The sequence below is a fragment of the Pleurodeles waltl genome, chromosome 1_2, assembly GCF_031143425.1.
Source record: "Pleurodeles waltl isolate 20211129_DDA chromosome 1_2, aPleWal1.hap1.20221129, whole genome shotgun sequence".
In the NCBI taxonomy this organism is placed as follows: Eukaryota; Metazoa; Chordata; class Amphibia; order Caudata; family Salamandridae; genus Pleurodeles; species Pleurodeles waltl.
This window is the reverse complement of record NC_090437.1, coordinates 1313061893-1313080627: the sequence shown is the minus strand read 5'-3', so window position 1 is coordinate 1313080627 and position 18735 is coordinate 1313061893. Positions and strand designations below refer to the sequence as shown.

The window sequence follows — 18735 nt, the reverse complement described above, 5'->3', positions numbered from 1 at the left end:
GGGTCCACACCTGGGTCTTATGTAAATACCTGCTGCAGATGCATCTGAAAAAAAGTATATAATATGTTTGTTCTGGATGTCATTAAGTGTGTCACAAGTGGTGGAGCTTGTCCCCTGCATCCTATCCAGGCTAATAGCCTCCCTGTTTTGTCGCCCTCCCTGTGTAATCTCTGCCTATACTGTTGTAGTGTACACTTATCCAGGCAGTCCAAAATTTCAGCCACCCGCTGCCAGAGGGCCCTTGATATCTGAGGACAGCTAAGTGGCAAAGCCTTCCCTCTCAGCCAGCCTGTCATTGTTTAAATTCATTGAGCCACCTTCCCTGTCCATCACTCTTTGCGTCCCTAAGGGAGGTACATTTGGATTGGCAACTGGCTGCTTGGAGCAGTCGTGTTCTGATTGGTGATGTGTTCTCTAGGATTTCTGAAGACTGCCTCCTGGCCGGGGTGTCACAGCAACATCCCTGAGCTCCAGCCATTCCCATACTTCTTCTAGCCTATCGAAAAAGTGGTCTTTATCCTTAAAGATGACTTTGAGCCATGCAGGGTACAGAAGCATGTATCGTAGCTGAAAAGCCCGCAGACTCGTTTTGATGGCAAGGTAGGATTTGGTCTGCTCCTGCACTTTTTTTGTGTAATCAGGGTAAATGGTGCTTATTGTAATCCAAAAGGTGGATCTCCTGCTCCCTTGCCTCTCTTAGGATGCTGTCCTTGTCTTGATGGTTAAAAATTTTGGCCATGATGTCCCTGGGGGGAGCCTCTAGCCTTGGGAGGGAGGGGCACCAGCGCTATTTGCGCCCTCTCCACCACAATGATGGCCGACCCACGAGGTTTCAGGACACTGCACACCTAGTCTTCCAGGTACTGTTCCGTGGATGACCCCTCTGCTTGTTCGAGGAAACCCAAGACCCTTATGTTGCAACGTCGCAATCGGCCCTCAGTATCTTCTGTGCCGCATCCCAGCTCCACCATTGTCATATGGACCATTTGACATTTAAAGGTCCCAACTTCTACCTGCAGGGTCTCACTATTTGATTCAGCATTGGTGACTTCATCTGCTACCATGCGCAGGTCTGCCTGCAGAAGATTGACATAAATAGGAATGCTTTAATCTAACTCTAGACCGGTGAAGGACCCCTGTATGGCCACCGGCAAATCTGCCCTGCTAGGTTGCGTCATCTGATAGGGTATCCCCACTTTCAGCCACACTAGTTTGTCGGGTTATCCGCTAGGTAGGTTGCTGTGGTGTAGTTATTGTGTGATAGTGCTGGAGCTATCTGCTAGGGCTGTTTGTCCTTGCCCCTGTTGTTGTAAGTGAGAAAAGGAGCAGATCCCACATACTGGAGATCGGAAGACTCGTGCAACCCTCTCAATGGTAAACTTCGTGTCCTCACCCCTCTATGCCATCACCATGCCCAATACTCTTCCTCCTGTAGCCGGTCGTTAATTGCGGTGGAGGACCACGGATAAGAGACAACCAGTGTAGGCACTACTGGTCCCAGGATGCTCAGGCCTCCTCGCCCGGGGGATACCCCATGCTACACAGCGGTACTGATGTCCAGTTGTCAGGAGCAGGATTCCGCTGCCCAGGGATCAGACTACCAAGCCATGGGACCAGGTCCCCAGTATGACTCCAGATGCCTCAGGCTCCAATCAAAATCCCTGGGGGACCAGCCCCAAGCTCCTTCAGCAAGGGCCACCTGTCAGCCACAGAGAGTCCCCCAGGGCCAAATGCCTCCAGGCCCCTGTGTGGGCCGAGGTCAGAGCTGTCTCAAAACTGATCAAGGAGCACATGTTGTTGCCATATTGGGCCCCCACAAGGTTTCAGTCAGTGCTGGCCTCCAGCAGTGTAAGTCCACGCTTCAGAATTGATTGTACAATGTGTGTTAGTGACCCCAGGACAAAGAGGGGACTGAGATTTGGTGGTTATGTACTGGATGGAGCCTCTGTAATGGCAGCCATCGGGGTTGTCCTTCAGGTTCAACTACTCAATAATGTGCCCCCAGAGGGACCTCCAGTTTCAGGCAAAGGGGGTGTGATGTCCTGAGGAGGCTAGTAGGCAAGTCCCAGGGGCCCAGCAAGCAAGATAAAGTTGCCCAATAATAGTGTCAAACAGGATGCGAGGGGCTAACAGTCATAGTACATGCCAGAGGGGGCCTCAGCCTGGAACACTGCCATCAGGAGCACTCAGCTTCTGCCTGATATCACCTAAAGGAGCCCAAGAGGCTGAGCGCTCTCTTCATGCTGCTCATCTGGGCTCCGTCATCATGGAGAGGAGCCCGTGGCTCTCCATTCAGGCTTCAGAGCCCACTCCTTCCTCATACTCTGACAGCAGGACATCCTTGCAGGTGTCAACACAGGCGACAGCGCGATGTGTCCTCACGCTATTCTGGGATTCTGGTTACAACCCAGACTCCACCACCGAGGCTTTCCCTCACACTGTGCCCTGGGCCGCCCCAGTGGCCCAGAGCTGCAGATGCCATGCGGCTGGAGTGTTCCTGCTGTCCAAACTCTCCCCAGCAGGCTGGAGGTAATGGCCGCTCTCTGATTGAAGCAGGTGGGTGCTGCTGAGCACGCACTAGGCCCAGCAGTCCACAGCTGCAGTCATCTCATTGCCGTCGAGGCAGGAGGGGAGAAGGGGCATGATACACCCCATTTCAGTGGGGTAACCATGTCCAAGTAATGCCGGGGCATCAGAAAGCCAGTGTTATACAGGATTACAGAGGATTTAGCAGAATGTAACAGCTAGGCTGGCCGGGAATTTACATCATGTTTGCCTTGTTTCCAGGCCATGCCCCTCATAGTTATAGTTAGGACCAAGTTTCCAACGGAAAAAAGTATTTTGTTTTGCCAATAACTCTGGTGCCATTTGACAAATCTTCCAGAAATTTTCAAAACTAATCTCTCACTCACTTCAGCTGCTGTTTTGAAAGTTTCAGGGTGATCCATCAAGCTGGGCGGGGAAAAGAGGGTTCCAAAATGCTTTTTCCCCAAGCGATTTCCCATAGGGATTCTGAACATGACTACAGCCCGAACCACTGGATGGAATTACCCAAATTTTGCAGAAAGGTATCTTTTAGTCCAGATAGGGCCTTTTTGTGATTTGGTGTAAATTCATGCAGTAGTTTTCAAGATATTAAAATAAAACCAAATTTGTATATCTAGAGGCACCAACATTTCTGGAATTCATCTGATCTCAGGCAGAGAACTGATTGGTTGCTAACACTTTAACCAGGAAGTGTTGGCAGTCCTTTTTTGCAACTTGGGCTCAGCTGAGACCCCAGCAAAATAAAAAAGAAAAGAAAAGGGGGCATGGTAGAAATACCCTGACTCCCTAGGCCTAGTTCAGGGGTCCTCAGGGACCCTGGCTCAACCAAAAAGCATTTTTTTGTAAATGTGTGCAACAAAAATTGTGGAAATTTGCGGATTCCAGTGGAAATTAAAATTTAAAAAAAACAAGCGTGGTCTCCCGTGCTTATCAACAATTTATTCCCCGGGTGGGCCTCGCCCAGGTGCATGTTCTAACATAACAAAGAATAGGTGGCGCACGAGCTCCACTCGTAGGGCTCCTTTGAACCCCGAAGACCACCACCTCTCCGGTGCTTTATTACAATATTGGAGGCAGCTGTGCAGACCCCACTCCATTGGGATCTTATAACCTCCGAGGATTACCACCTTTCTGGGGTTTCATTTTAAAAATGTAGGGGGGCCGTGCAGACCCCCTACTGAGGCTTTAGTATGCCCCAGGAGACCACCACTTCCCCAGGCCTAAATTTAAACAGTGCGGGGGGCCATGTGAACAGTCTGGGCCCCAGGGCCCACCCACTACCCAGGGTCAGCCCATGCAAATTAAAGGAGGGAGGGCCCTCCTGGAGCCATTAATGACCATAGGGACCGCCACGCCCCAGGGTCGGTTCCTGCTATCTCCCGAGGTGCCCACACTGGGGAGACAGCAGTCTATTTTTGTTTGACAGCTCCACCAAACGAGAGGAAACACCAACTCTGCCACAGTTTTCATCTGTTAGCCTGCCTGCTGTCATGCGGTTGGGGAAACAGATGAAAGGATTGCTGCCGCACGTAGGCAACTACATTTCTTGGAGCCCCCTGCGTGAGGCGGCAATGCCGGCTCCTGCAGGAGGTGTGGAGCCAGTTGGGGCTGCGTGGAAATTGAGGCTCCCCCTCAGTCCACATCAACGCACACTGGGTGCCCTGAGTGACGCCAGGGCACCCAGATACAAGTGGGTGGGCCCCGGGGTTTGGGGCTCTCAGGGCCAAAATCAGCCTAGGGATGTGGGCCGCGTGGCCCCCCCACACACTTTTAATCATTGGCCGGGCCAAGGGGGATGGGTCCGCTGGGCCAAAATTGGTCCAGGGAGTGGGGTCACATGGCCCTCTCCCATTCTATTAATTAGCTGGGTCCCACCTTCCTCTTAATAATTGGCTGGGTCCGAGGGGTTGTGGGCCCATGGCCCCAAATCAGGTAGGGAAGGGGTTTGGCTGCAGGGCCTGGTGGTGATTGGAATAATGTAAAGTAATTAAATATTACTTCACGTTAAAAAAACATAGAACTGCACTGAAAAAAACTAAGGTTACAGGGACTTCATAGTTAGGTTCAGATTTTACACACAGAAAACCATAGAAATTCAGCTAATAGAGTTATTTCAAATAACTTTAACTAGCTCCCTAAGGTAACTATAACTTGTGCCCTCACCATGCACTCTAATTACACCAGCTATTACATCATTCATGACATCTTCTATAACATCACTGATAATATCAATGTAACATTTGCATTCAAAATGTGCGTGGCAGGGGCACGAACTATAGCTACATTAACTTACCTGAAGAGAAACAACCTGCTTACTCTCCCAATGAGGTTTCCGTGCAAACCACAGCACTGAGACAGCACTGGTTGCTGCCACTGATGACATCTGCACCTTCTTCGACATAGGAGAATTGGCGACCTTGTGTGTCTTCAACCTCTCCAAGGCATTCAAGACTGTTTCCCATTACACACTCCTCAAAAACCTGCACCACATCTGGATCCAGGGAGACACCCTCAGATGGATCGTATCGTGCCTCATGTGACAAATCCAGAGAATCCACCTACCTCCTTTTGCCTCAGAACCCAAAAGCACCATATGTGGCATCCCTCAAGGCTCATCCCTCAGTCCCATTCTCTTCAACACCTACATGACACCCCGAGCCTACAATGTAAGAACCCATGATCTTGACATCATATCCTACGCCGACGACACCCAGCTCAACCTCTCGCTCTCAGCAGACCCCACCACCACGAAGATCAACTTCCACTAGTGCATGAGAACGTCATCGACTGGATGAGGACAAATTGTCTGAAACTCAACACAGTCAAGACTGAAGTGCTGATCTCACATAAACAAAAAACAATCTCCATGGAATGACACCTGGTATCTTGTTGAACTCAAACCCTCTCCCACACTGACATACCACGTCCCCAACCTTGGCATCGTCCTGGACAGCAAACTCACAATGAAGCGACAGACCAATGCTGTCTACTCCACCTGCTTTCACACTCTCCTCCTGCTCCACAGAACCTTTAAATGACTCCCTATTGGCACGAGGAAAACCATCACTCAAGTCCTGGTCACCAGCCAGTTGGACTACGGCAATGCACTGTACGCTGGAACCACCATGGAACGCAAGAAAAGACTCCAGATGATACAGAACTCAGCGGCCAGACTCATCCTCAACCAGCCCAAACAGATTATAAACAATAAAACCACATAGGACACCTGCTTCTATTAACAATACCAAAGAGACAAGTCTTTGAGAAAGTGAAAGAACCAAAGTCCTCAGTTGCTGGAATACAGTTATAACAGCAACGACCACGAACTGGATACTCCAGACAACTCTTATTGTGACCATGGAACCGTTATTGTGACATAAAATCCCCTGTCCCCATCTGATCACAAACTCAGATTCTGAAAACACTCAACATAAATATGTTGTGTTCTGAAGTTCTATCCATCAACTACATATCAATCAAGAAGCTGGAGTAAACAAATAGCAAAAGGAAGTAGTTTCATACAAGTTATAGCATGTAAACTGATGCTCTCATCAGAACTGCAAAGTTAGTCTTGAAAGGCACAATCCGGGTACTTATTACATGTAATGCCAACATCAGGAAACTGCACAAGATCACAGCAATAGGAAAAAAAATAAGTCGCTCTTATCCAGATCACTAGTTATACACACAATGAACACACAATACATAATGTGCGGTCTGAGGTAACAGATTCATGTTAAACATGTAAAACACACAAGAAGAGGCACTCATAATTAACAATCTCAGACCCAAGCTGAAAAAAGGTAAAGGAAAATTTTAGAATAATGGGAGAATTTGAGGAGAGCTCCCAACAGGAGAGTTCCCCACCTTCGCCCACCCTGTCTGTCATTGTACATCAGTTCCATTTTTCTGTACCTCTTCTAGAGATGTAGCAGAAGAAAGGGGACTTTTAAAGACCTCCAGTCAAAGCACAGAGGTGCCAGTGTCACCATCAGTGCATTGGACCACAAACCCTAACAAGCATTGGCAAAGCCAATAGGTTTTCCCTAAAAAAGAGCTATTGGCTTTGGCAATGTGTTTCGCCATGTTGTACACTAGTGTGACTGTTGTTTAGCATGGCTAAACATTAGTGACGTGGAGTATCAGAGCATAGTAGTGGGGAAGTAGAGTGTCAGAGTGGATTTGTTGCAATGTCATAGAGTGGGGTAGGAGGAGTAGAGTGTCATAGAGTTAAGTAGAGGGGAGTGGAGTTCAGTGGTTCAGTGGCAGAGAGTGTTGCAGAGTGGAGTGGAGGAGGTGGAATAGGGTGGAGTGGGTTGGAGTAGATTGAGGTAGGGGTGGATTTGATTGTAGTAGAGTGGGGTGGATTGAACTGTGGTAGATTGGGGGTATTGGGTGGAATGGGGTGGATTGGAATGGAGTGGAGTGGATTGGAATGGGGTGAGGTACATGGGATTGGGGTGGATTTGAGTGGGGTGGATTAGACTGGATTGTGGAAGGTGGTTTGGATTGGAGTGATACGTATGGGGTATGGTGGGGCGGATTGGGGTGGGTGAATTGGGCTGGAGTGTGGTGGATTCGATTGGACTGGAGTGGGGTGGATTAGATTTGACTAGAGTGGGGTGGATTAGACTGGAGTGGGGTGGATTGGAGTGGATTAGGGTGGGCTGGATGGATTGGAGTTGGGGCTTGATGGATTGAAGTGGGGTGGGCTGTACTGGGATGGAGTTGGGTGGATTGGATTGGGTTAGAGTGGGTGGATTGGAGTGAGTGGAGTGGGGTGGGTGGATTGGAATAGAATTGGGTGGATTGGAATGGAATGGGGTGGGGTGGATTGGAGTGGGGTGAATGGAAATGTGGTGGGGTAGACTGGATTGTGTGTGGTGTCATACAGTGGAATGGATTGGATTGGGTGGGGTAGATTTGATTGGGGTGGGGTGTGTTGGATTGGAGTGGGCTCGATTGGAGTATGGTGAATGGATTGTATTGAGGTGGGTGGGGAGAACAGAGATGGGGTGGAGTGGATTGGGGTGGGGTGGATTGGAGTGGATTGGACTGGAGTTGGTTGGATTGGAGTGGGGTAGGCTGGATGATTGGAATGTTCCGGACTGAACTGGGATGGGGTGGATTGGGGTAGAGTGGGTTGGATGGGAGTGGGGTGGAGTGGATTGAAAGGGGGTGGGGTGGAGTGGACTGGAGATGGTGGATTAGATATAGGAGGATTGGACCGGGGTTGTTTGGGTTGGATTGGGGTGGGGTGGATTGGACTGGGGTGGATTGCACTGAGGTGGATTGGATTTGCATAGGGTGAATGGGACTGGATTGGGGTAGACTGGAGTAGGGTGATCAGATTGGGGTGTATTGGATTGGGGTAGGGTGAAGTTGAGTGGATTGGAGTGAGGTGGATTGCATAGAGTGGGGTGGATTGCATAGAGTGGGGTGGATTGGATTGAGTGGGGTGATTTAGGGTGCGCTGGATTGGATTGAGTTTGATGGATTGGACTGGGGTGGCTGGATAGAGGTGGTGTGGATTGTAATGAGGCAGGGTGGATTGGATTAGGGCGAGGTGATTTGGTTTGGGTTTGGGCAGATTGGAGTGGGTGGGGTGGACTGGACCGGGGTGGCTAGATAGAGGAGGGGTGGATTGGATTGGGGTGGGGTAAATTGGATTGGGGGTGGATTGGTTTGGGTTGGGGTGGATTGGAGTGGGTGGGGTGGACTGGAGTAAAGTGGATTGTGGTGGACTGGACTGGAATGGGATGGATTGGATTTGAGTGGGTAGGACTGGATTTGAGTGGGATGATTGGATTTGTGTGGGCCGGATTGATTGGAGAGTGGTGTACTGGATTGAAGTGGGGTAGATTAAGGTGGGGTGAATTGGAATGAAGTAGGGTGGATTAATGTGGACTGAAGTGGGGTGGATTAAAGTGGATTTTATTGGATTGGGGTAGATTGGATTAAAGTGAGGTGGATGGGTAATGGTGGACTTGATTGGAGTTCGTTGCATTGGATTGAATTGGAGTGGGGTGGTTTGAGTTGGAATAAGGTGTGTTACATTGGAGTGAGGTGGGCTGGATTGGAGTGGGCTGTACCGGACTGGATTGGGGTGAAGTGGGGTGTATTGGACTGGAGTGGGGTATATAGGACTAGGGTGGGGTGGATTGGACTGTAGTGGTAGGGATTGGACTGGAGTGGATTGGGGTGTGGTGGTGTGGGTTGGGGCGAGGTTTATGGGATTGGAGTGGGGTAGACTGGACTGGTTTGGTGTGTGGTGGATTGGATTAGTGTGGAGTGGACTGGATTCAAGTGGAGTGGTTTGGAGTGGGGTGAATTGGGATGGAGTGTAGTGGATTGCAATGGGGTGAGGTGGAGTAGATTTGAGTGGGGCAGATTGTTTTGGATTGGAGTGGCTTGTTTGGGATTGGAGTGTGGGAGGTTGGAGTGAGGCAGGTTGAAGAGGGGAAGATTGTTTTTGATTAAAGTGGGGCAGATTGAAATAAATTGGAGTGGGGCAGGTTGTTTTGGATTAAAATTGGGAGATTGTTTTGGATTGGAGTTGGGCAGATTGTTTTGGATTTGAGTGGGTCAGATTGTTTTGGATTGAAGTGGGGTAGATTATTTTGGATTGGAGTGAGTTGTTTGTGATTGGAGTGAGGGAGGTTGGAGTGGGGCAGACTGAAGTGGCACAGATTGTTTTGGATTAAAGTGAGGCAAACTGTAATACATTGGAGTTGGGCAGGTAGTTTTGGAATGAAGTGGGCAGATTGTTCTGGATTGGAGTTGGGCAGATTGTTTTGGATTGGAGTGGGGCAGATTGTTTTGGATTGAAGTGGGGTAGATTATTTTGGATTGGAATGGGGCAGTTTGGAATGGGACAGATTGGAGTAGGACAGATTGTTTTGGATTGGAGTGGGACAGAATGTAGTGGGGCAGATTGTTTTGGATTTGAGTGGGGCAGATTGGAGTTGGGCAGATTGTATTAGGGTGGATTAGAGTGGGGTAGATTGGGTTGGTGTGGGGTGGATTGGATGGGGGGAGTTAGGTGGATTGGGATGGAGTGAGGTGTATTTGGATGAAGTGGGGTTAATTGGGAAGGAGTTAGGTGAATTGGGATGGAGTGGGGTGGATTAGATTGGGACGAGGTGATGTGGATTGGATTGGAGTGGGGCGTATTGTTGTGGATTGGAGTTGGGCAGATCGGAATTGGGCGGATTCGCGTAGGACAGATTATTTTGGATTGAAATGAGGCAGGTGGGAGTGGGGAAGATTGTTTTGGATTAAAGTGAGGCAGATTGGAGTGAGGTGGACTGGAGCAGATTGTTTTGGATTGAGTGAGACAGATTGTTTTGGATTGCAGTGGGGCAGATTGGGGTGAAGCAGATTGTTCTGGATTGGACTGCAGCAGATTGCAGTGGGGAAAATTGCTTTGGTTTGGGGCAGATTGGAGGTAGGTAGATTGTTTTGGTTTGGAGTGGGTCAGATTGTTTTGGATTGGAGTGGGCAAGACTGGAGTGGGGTAGATGTGAGTAGGGCATTTTGTTTTGGATTGGAGTGGGGCATATTGTTTTGGATTGGGGCATATTTGAGTGTGGCAGATTGTTTTGGATTGAGTGGGGAATATTGTTTTGGATGGGACATATTTGAGTGTGGCAGATTGTTTTGGATTGAGTGGGGCATATAGTTTTGGATTGGGGCATATCTGAGTGTGGCAGATTGTTTTGGATTGGAGTGGGGCAGATTGTTTTGGAGTGGTGCAAATTGTTTTTTATTTGAGTGGGACGAACTGGAGTGGGGCAGATTAAATTGAGGTGGCCTGGGAGGACTGGAGTGGGCTGGGTTGAAGTGGATTGGATTCGGGCGATTAGAGTGGATTGTAGTGGGGTGGACCGGTGTGTTTTAAAGTGGGGTGGATTGTAATGGGGTGGACTGGAATGGGTGAATTGGGCTGCACTGCATAATTATATGTTAAAGCAACATTTCAGAAATTACACATAATAAAGAAACAATGTCACTTTGCAATATTTCATACAAGTTGTCATCTCTTGAGAAAAGCGCCAACGAGCAAAAACAAAAGAAAACATGAGTGGAAAGTGAGAAAAGATGACGTGGCAAAATAAAAGAAAGTTTGTTTTTGGAAAAAATAAAACTTTGCAATTTTGTTTGTCTTGCTGGGCACATTTTTGCCAGTCACAAGCCTTCTGTTTGCAGGGCACTAGTAGTTAAAAAGAATAAAATAGTACCTCAATCACGTCGGGAGCAGTGAACGGGCACTAATTGAGTTGAATCAATTAGTGCTTGATCCCTGCTCCACACAGAGGAACGGAAATCATGCCAGGCATGCCTTGATGAATTACAAGGCTGTAAAGAAGAGCATCACGCAAATCAACAAATGGTGAGCGAGAGGCGGGCTCTAAACCCTGTACTGAACACAGCAGAGTCTCACATGTGAGCTGCATGCGCAAGCACATGCATTCGCATGCTCGACCTCAAAAAGGACCATATGAGGTCCAATGATAAACAAGAGCGAGGATGGAAAGTGAGCCATCGTACACTGAAGGGGAAAAGTAATTACACAGGAGAATAAAACAAATAATTACTGATGTAATAGGCTCTTCACAAACATTCCTGTGATATACAACCTTATTACAAACGTTCAGAAAAAAACAAGATGCCTCATTAGTTGCTTATTCAAAAGATGTAGTATTGGCCTATAGCCTAAAGACAGAGCCTAAAGTGTGTTAAATTATCCAGTATACATTCAATGTAGGTCCATTAAATTACAAAGTGTCAAAATTCTGTTTTGTCAGCTACAATATGGTCAGAGCCCCTGGAATTAGGGTTCAGGTGAGAACAAATTTAAACACTGCAGGGTTTACTAAAATATGCAGCAAGAAAAGCCAAATTATGAGGATATTGCTGCACATATTATTTTTTAAGTAGTACTGTATTATTTTGTATTTTTTCACATGGTAGTACTGTCTGAGCACAATTTTCCTCTCATTAGTGCTAGTTTACCAACCAATTACAGAAATAAGCAACTGAAAGATGACCAGTTAACTTTTCCGAAGCACCTTCAGCTGTGCGTTTACACACCACCACATTTTTAGTAACCTTTGATCCATTTGAACTGCAAACAATTTTTTGTTGTTAAAATCTGAAGATTATGCAGCAGGTGATGCCCTCTAGAGTCCACAGGTACTGTTTCCAGTTCATGAAATTGAAGAGCTGATAAATACCTTGTGTACTATATTCTAATATGTTCATTGCATTGGATATTTAAGATCTCTATGAAACTTCTATGTCATGCTAGGGGTAGCACCTAAACATCCGAGGTCCTTGGGTGTCCTACACAGTCTCTGTCCTGGCCTGCAGAGGGAAGTCACATTACCTAAGGAGGAGAGAGAGCCTGAGCACCTGCTGCAGAGGATCACACTAGCTTGTACTGGAAGCTTTTTGCAATGTTTGCATGTTGCTTTAGTGACAGACCATGACTATGTGTCTATATTTATTGGAAGTATACTGAAATATTGAAAATGTGAAGGAAATTATTTAAAAAATACACCCCGATTTATCTATAACTGGTTCAGTCTCATTTTTCAGCCTCACTGCTCTTGTGCCACTTGCCCCCCCCCCCCACTGACCCTCTCACATCCCCTCAGTCGTTCACTTCCATCTCAGATCATAACTCAACCTCCTCCCCTAGTGTCTCACCCATGGTCTGTTTCTTTTGCTCCATCAAGAACGTCAGACTGTCACTCAGCTTCTTCCTTACTGCTTCAAAGGTTTCTGCGCTGTCTTCCCAGAACCGTGGATCCTCATGTGTGATCTTCTCCATCCAGGGGGCGAGGGGCCCTGCCCTGAAGCTCTCACTGTTGTAACTGATGATGGGGACATCATCCACGTACCCGACTACGAAATACTGGGGGACCCCCGGGACTGGCTCTGACAGGTAAGAGAACAGATGGTGGAGAGAGTGCAATCCTGAGGGAGGAAAGAGAATTAGAGAGTGGATATCACATGTTGCTTCAGTACCCGCGTGCTTGTGCACTCCAAGATTCCCCTTCCACACATCCCTCTTCCCATGCGCTATGCTAATTCTTTCTCACCCTACTCATTCCACTGATCTTGCATAGACCACTCTAGCCGCAGTTGACACTAATCCCCGCACACACCCCTCTCCCAGTGTTTTACTCTGTGCTCTTGCATACTCCCATATCTCATTCACAAATTAATGGGTTTTATTCTTGATTAATTTTTGGACTCAAAGCGCACATCGCATGTATGGCTAAGTCTGCCAGATAGAATCATCACAAACTCAATTATTGAAAACATGTTCTTTCTTCTCAGGATCTGAAACTACCCCGTGAGGCAGTCGCGGCTCGCTGCCCTCTGAAGGGGCGGGTGCAGCAACGGGGGGGATAACATTTAATAAAAATAAAGAAATAATAAAATAAATAAAAACTTACCTGCTCCATTGCTGCTGCTGCCGCTCCTCTTTCTCTCGTCGCTCCAGGCTGCAGGCACAGGCTTCTAGCCAGCCCTGTGGCCAATCCTGACACTGATCAAAGCAGCATTAGGATTGGGTGGGAGCACCCAGCAAGGGTGCTCCTTGGCAGACTGGGAGCCTGTGCAACTGTGTTGCTGGGCTGGAGAGAGCCTACTGTGCATCTATGTTTGGCCAGCCCAAGACGGTTGGCCAAACATACATGCGCAGTGAGGGGAGTGCACAGTGCACTCCCTCATCGTCATCATCCCCAATGCCCCACCCCTTTAACAAACTAAACAATAATAAACATGTTTTTTTATAGTTTCGTTTGTTAAAAGTGATTTACAGTGGCTGCTGCTGGTGATGGGGGGGTGAAGCTCCTCCGCCCTAACGGAGGTGCCGCCCCTGCCGTGAGGTCAAATTTAATGTCAGACTTCACTTTGGCTCAGTCCTCCTACAGGTCTTTCTTATAATATAAAAAAGCCTTAGTTCACTAAGGGCCTCATTTACGAGGCCCTGGCACCACCGAAGCGTTACTTTTAGCGATGTTCCGTTGGCACTGTGCCCTACTCCATTTCTACAAGGCTGCATTAAGCCACTTACGTGGCTTAATGCAGCTTTGTAAATATGGACTGCCCAACGCAGTTTTCTGCAGCAAAGAAGGGGTGTGTAAATGGGTGTTCCTGTGGGTGTACTCACAATCACAATCTTTGTTGCAGCTTGTAGTGTCCTGAAGAGTCCTGATGCAGTTTCTTTGGTCCAAAGTTGGAATGGAGGATGCAGAGGATTCCTGCTGGATTCTTGTAATCTGAATCTGAGAGACCCTAAATAGCCATGAAAGGGGGATTGGTCATCTAGCTAGGTGGCCACCTAACAGGAGGGGGCTCTGATGTCACCTGCTGGCACTGGCCACTAAGATGCTCCCAGAGTTCCCTGCCAACCTTGAATCCAAGATGGCAAAACCCATGGACCCTCTGGAGGAGCTCTGAGCACCACCCCTGGGGTGGTGATGGACAGGGGAGTGGTCACTCCCCTTTAGTTTGTCTAGTTTCACGCCAGAACAGGGACTGGGGATCCCTGAACCAGTGTAGACTGGTTTATGCAAGGAGGCCACCCAGAGGGCCTTCAAAGCATTTCCAGTGGCTTGAGGAGGCTAGCCCTCCCAAACCTGTAACAACTCTTTCCAAAAGAAGAGGGTGTAACACCCCTCTCCGAAAATAAATTATCTGTTCTGCCTTCCTCGGCTCGAGCTTCTCAAGCAACAGGAGGACAGAAAACTGTCTGGGAGGTGGCAGCAGCTTGGGCCTAGTAAACTAGTAAATGTGTGGGTAACCAAGCTGGAAAGAGGCTACTTTCTTACATAGGCAACAGACCGCCCAAGTCCCACCGTCTCCGTCAGGAACTTCCACCCGCGTTAACTGTGCCATTGGAAATAGTAGCTACCCTTACTGCCAAGCAGATTTCGATGTGCCTTCCCACCAAGCCAACTGTGACGGTCCAATCTCAACACTTGAGTTGGTAGATTAGAGGGGAAATTAGGTAAAAACATAACTTTTTTCCCGATTCCACTTCCATTTTCTACTGGACAGGACTGGATAACACCTGCCGGTGGTGCTGCCACTGGACCATGGAGAAAACACAACCCCCCACCGTTGGAGATGCAGGTAGGGGACCCGCATTGCATGTACACGTTGTGTGGTCCTAGCGCATGAGCTTGGGACCCCTGCACACATATACTTTCACTGTAATTTTTTACAATTACTGTGTAATGTATATGTTGGGAACACAATTGTGTGGGACAAGGATGGTGACACACTGGTACTTGACACATATAGCACACATACAAAGATGTCATTGTGGTGTCACTATTCATTGCCAAATGAGTGCTGGCACCACAATAATGTTAGTATCACACTTGTCGGCTAAGTCCATGTGTGCACATTGAAGGGGACCTGTTCCTGTAATGTAGTGCTGCCAATTGTGTATGTGAGTCAGTAGATATATGAGTAGGTGAGATTGTATCGGCTGGTTTTGGTGGAGGGAGCTAGAGTGGGTGATGTGGTTGTGTCTGTATGTGTGCCACTTGCACATGGGTCTGTTTTGTTGTGTAAGTTTGGTTTCATGTTCTGTTGCTCTGTGTAACATTCAGGTTAGAGTTGCTGTTGTGTGGTGGTCTTTGTTGTGATGTGTGTATCTGTACTTTTGTGTGAGTGTGTTTGTGTAGATGAGTGTGTAGTTGTGTTGATTGTTGGTGTTGTGTCATGTGTGGGTTTAGTGTCAATAGTGTGTGCGTGTGTTGTGTCATGGATGTATGACAATATGTGTTTTCGGCATGTTTGTGTTGTGGTGGAATGTCAATGGGAAATGGTGTGTTTGTAGTGTGTTGTGTACTGTGTTGTGCTATTGTGTAGCCATTTTAGTTATAGCTCCATGCACATTAGTTTAATACACTAGGCCACTGTGTACTTTGACCTAGATATATTTTATTCTGCTTCGCATTATTTTTACAATAACCAGTTTTATGGTCTTGTTTTATTTTCATCTATCTAACTGTTTTGCTTAGTCCAGCACTGTGTTCTCAAACCAAACAAGACATTCTTGATCACTTTGTGCTTCAGTCAAGGCTACAGTTTGGTACATTGCCGGTGAATGTGGTAGAAGTTTGGGGCCAGATGTATCATCATGGCCCATTGCGATTCGGTAATAGCGATTTTTAAGAAATCACTATTACCAACTCGCAAAGGGCCATGTATCACATTTGCGAATCGGTAATAGCGATTTCTTAAAAATTGCAAATGCTATTACCGAATCGCAAATTGCGATATCGGCCTCATTCGCAGCTATGGGCCTGCTGGCCCATAGCTGGGAATTTTTGGGAATTTTTTGTATTTCCAAAATTGCGATTTCTGAACCAGAAATCACAATTTTGGAAATGCAAAAGGTCAGGTTGTTGGGGCATGTGTGCTTTACATGTTCAATTTAAAAATGCAGTTTTACTGCATTTTTTAATTTTGCACCAGGTTACCACCTGGTTGCATTTCATGGTATTTTGCAAGTGCAAAATGCAATTTTTGGAAAAATCGCAATTTGCAATTTTTTCCTGCACAGCCTTGCGACCTGGAAATTGCGAATCGCAAATTGCAACTCGCAATTCCCAGGTCACAACGCAAGAAATCGCAATTTTAGCGATTTCTTATTTGTGGTCTGCGAATGCATTTAATGCATCAAAGACCACTGTTTTGCACTCGCAAACGGCCAAATTTACCAATTCGCACCGTTTGCGAGTGCAAAACTTTTTAATACATCTGGCCCTTAGTCTCCAACATTCGTAGAAAATACACATCCTTATGTAGGGACATTTTCTTAGAACATCAGCTGTGTTATTATAAAAACACTTCCTAGTCCTGTTACACGTTAAGAGGGAGATTCCAGCCAGGGAACCACAACTGTATGCTGATTGCTAAATGCTTTGCTGCAGATGCTAATGCAGACTACAGGCCTTTGCTCAGGTATGAGGGTCGATGTTCTCCAGGGGGAACCTGAAAGGCAGAATTAGAGCTTAACATGCTGTGCTCAGATTATTACTTAGAAAGGAAATAATCCATAAACTTCTAGTGACAATATGATAGCATTATTCTTGTGCTTTACTCTCTTAGTCACCATTTTAATATTGTCATGTTGTGTCATCCTGGTTATTGCAGCTCACGCTTTGCTATCTAAGATGCAGTCGTTTTATTAAACCAATTGTTAGAACATACACTGCCTCTGTCTGTCATTTATGCATGAGACCGAATTGTGAATGAGAGAACCGAATGCGACCTCAGTGACCACGACTTCCCTGAGAAGTATGATATGTCATGCGCTCGGCTGCCCAATCATCTCTATCTCGTGAGGGAGATGAGGCACTGCTAGTTAGCAGGAGCAAAACCCGGATTTGGCGGAACAGGTGCCACCCACAGTGGGTACAAATAGCTGTTAACATGAGACAACCTCTCACAGCACACTTACTAGCAAATGGCCTGACGGCCCAGGGAGGTCCAGTCACATTTGTGGTGGACGCCCATGCAGCTTATAGAACAGAACTTTTTTTACTCTTGGGTCACATTTCCAGCAGTTGACAGGAACACAAATACATTTCATCAATATACACCTGCAAACTCTCCTGGACAATACAGAGCGTACGCATATTTAGAGATACCTCTATCATATCAAGAACATAATAATAGCTTGATGGCACCCTACCCCATACAATATTACCAGTAAGGTTAGGTCCACTAAGTAACGACGGTCCTACCTGGCCTTTATTGGCCACCTATACACCACATCCTGCGGTTGGAAATTTAGCAGTAGCTGAGGTTTGTCGCTTATATATTGAATTAATAGCAATATATGGACGATTAGTACAATTCGTGATGCAAACATTAAACACAAACCCAGCTCGTGCTGCTCCAGCTCATCCACATGCAGTAACGCCAGGTATAAATCCTGCGACTGTACATTTCATTATGGGTAAAATACCCGCCAAACGAGAGGAAACTCCGTTTTGGTTAGCACAGAAAATAAATAAGCTGGAGGCAGTATTTCCCCATATGGGACCTCAGGATAAACATAGAATAATAACGATTTGCTTGCCCTTTGGGATGGTCCCTACAGTAGAATACTGTAATACTTGGGGCACGGTATTTGCCGCGCTCTACACCACCGCACACAGTACACCGACACTTGCCAATTTAACGGAAGTGCTGAAACAAATTCAAGATGAATATGGGGCTGCCCCGGCCCTAGATTTGGGGATGCAATTGATGGGCAATTTTGCCACAGTATCCTCAATCATTTTAGGTGACCTTAAAGGGGAAGCAGTTGCACTTGCAGTGCTCATGCGGCTTTGTGACGTTCCACATCAAGATCAAGAACGAGAGCTGCCTAAAATAATAGCAGAGACCTATTCAAGTATCGGTCGAGATAGCCTAGGGGCCAGACCACAGAAACTTCAATTTCAGGGTAAATCAAATAAAGATACCTCCAAGCAAGCACCTGAGGGTAATAAGAAATACTGGGATAAAAAGCAACAAACGCCTAAGAAAGAAAGGGGAGAATCTTCGCGTATGGAGACCCCACAGAATAGGTATAATCTCAGAAATAGAGATAATAGCAAGACACCTGATAGATATCAATATACTGATACACGCCAATCTCGTTCCTTTCAGGACTCATCGGAAAAGAGAAATGAGAGAGGTAGGTGATCAGATCGAAGAACAGAGTACGTGAAACCGAGATAGGAATCACGCTCTTCGGAAGTTTCTGTTAAGAAGGAAGAGAAACCTGGCCAACAAAAAAAACTAAAAAGAAAAAAGTGGCAGCAGTCGCAGTCTGACATGCCACACAGGAAGAGGGTCCTCTTGAAGAACAAGAATTGGGCTCTAGCCTTGCTAGACAGCATGGCACAGGTCACAACAGTTCACCGGAATCTTTTAGAGCATCTGGAGGTGAAAGCACCTGATGACTTTATACAAGTAGAAACAGCAGACATGCCTGTCTCCAAGCCTGATAGGGTGTACAAAGTAACACTACAGTTAGAAGGAGACATTGAACGCATAATAGACGTAGTCTTTTGGGATTGCATAGTAAACGTATTTGATATCTTGTTGGCTGAACAAGATTGGCCGTCTGACTTTGTCTGCACCTGCCCAAATGGAGAAGAT

General features: G+C 46.9%; 1 protein-coding gene across 9 annotated transcripts in view; it reads right to left on the bottom strand.

Moving 5' to 3' along the window:
• The window catches only part of LOC138250922 (major histocompatibility complex class I-related gene protein-like), a 687827-nt gene that overhangs the window by 183857 nt on the left and 485235 nt on the right, over positions 1-18735 (bottom strand). For 8 of the 9 annotated variants that reach the window (XM_069205605.1, XM_069205610.1, XM_069205609.1 and 5 more), the window contains one exon: positions 12259-12528. The exons of the other annotated variant lie outside the window; for it this stretch is intronic. In XM_069205605.1, coding sequence (XP_069061706.1) covers positions 12259-12528 — 270 coding nt within the window. The remainder of the gene's footprint in view (positions 1-12258; positions 12529-18735) is intronic. 9 annotated transcript variants of the gene reach the window in all.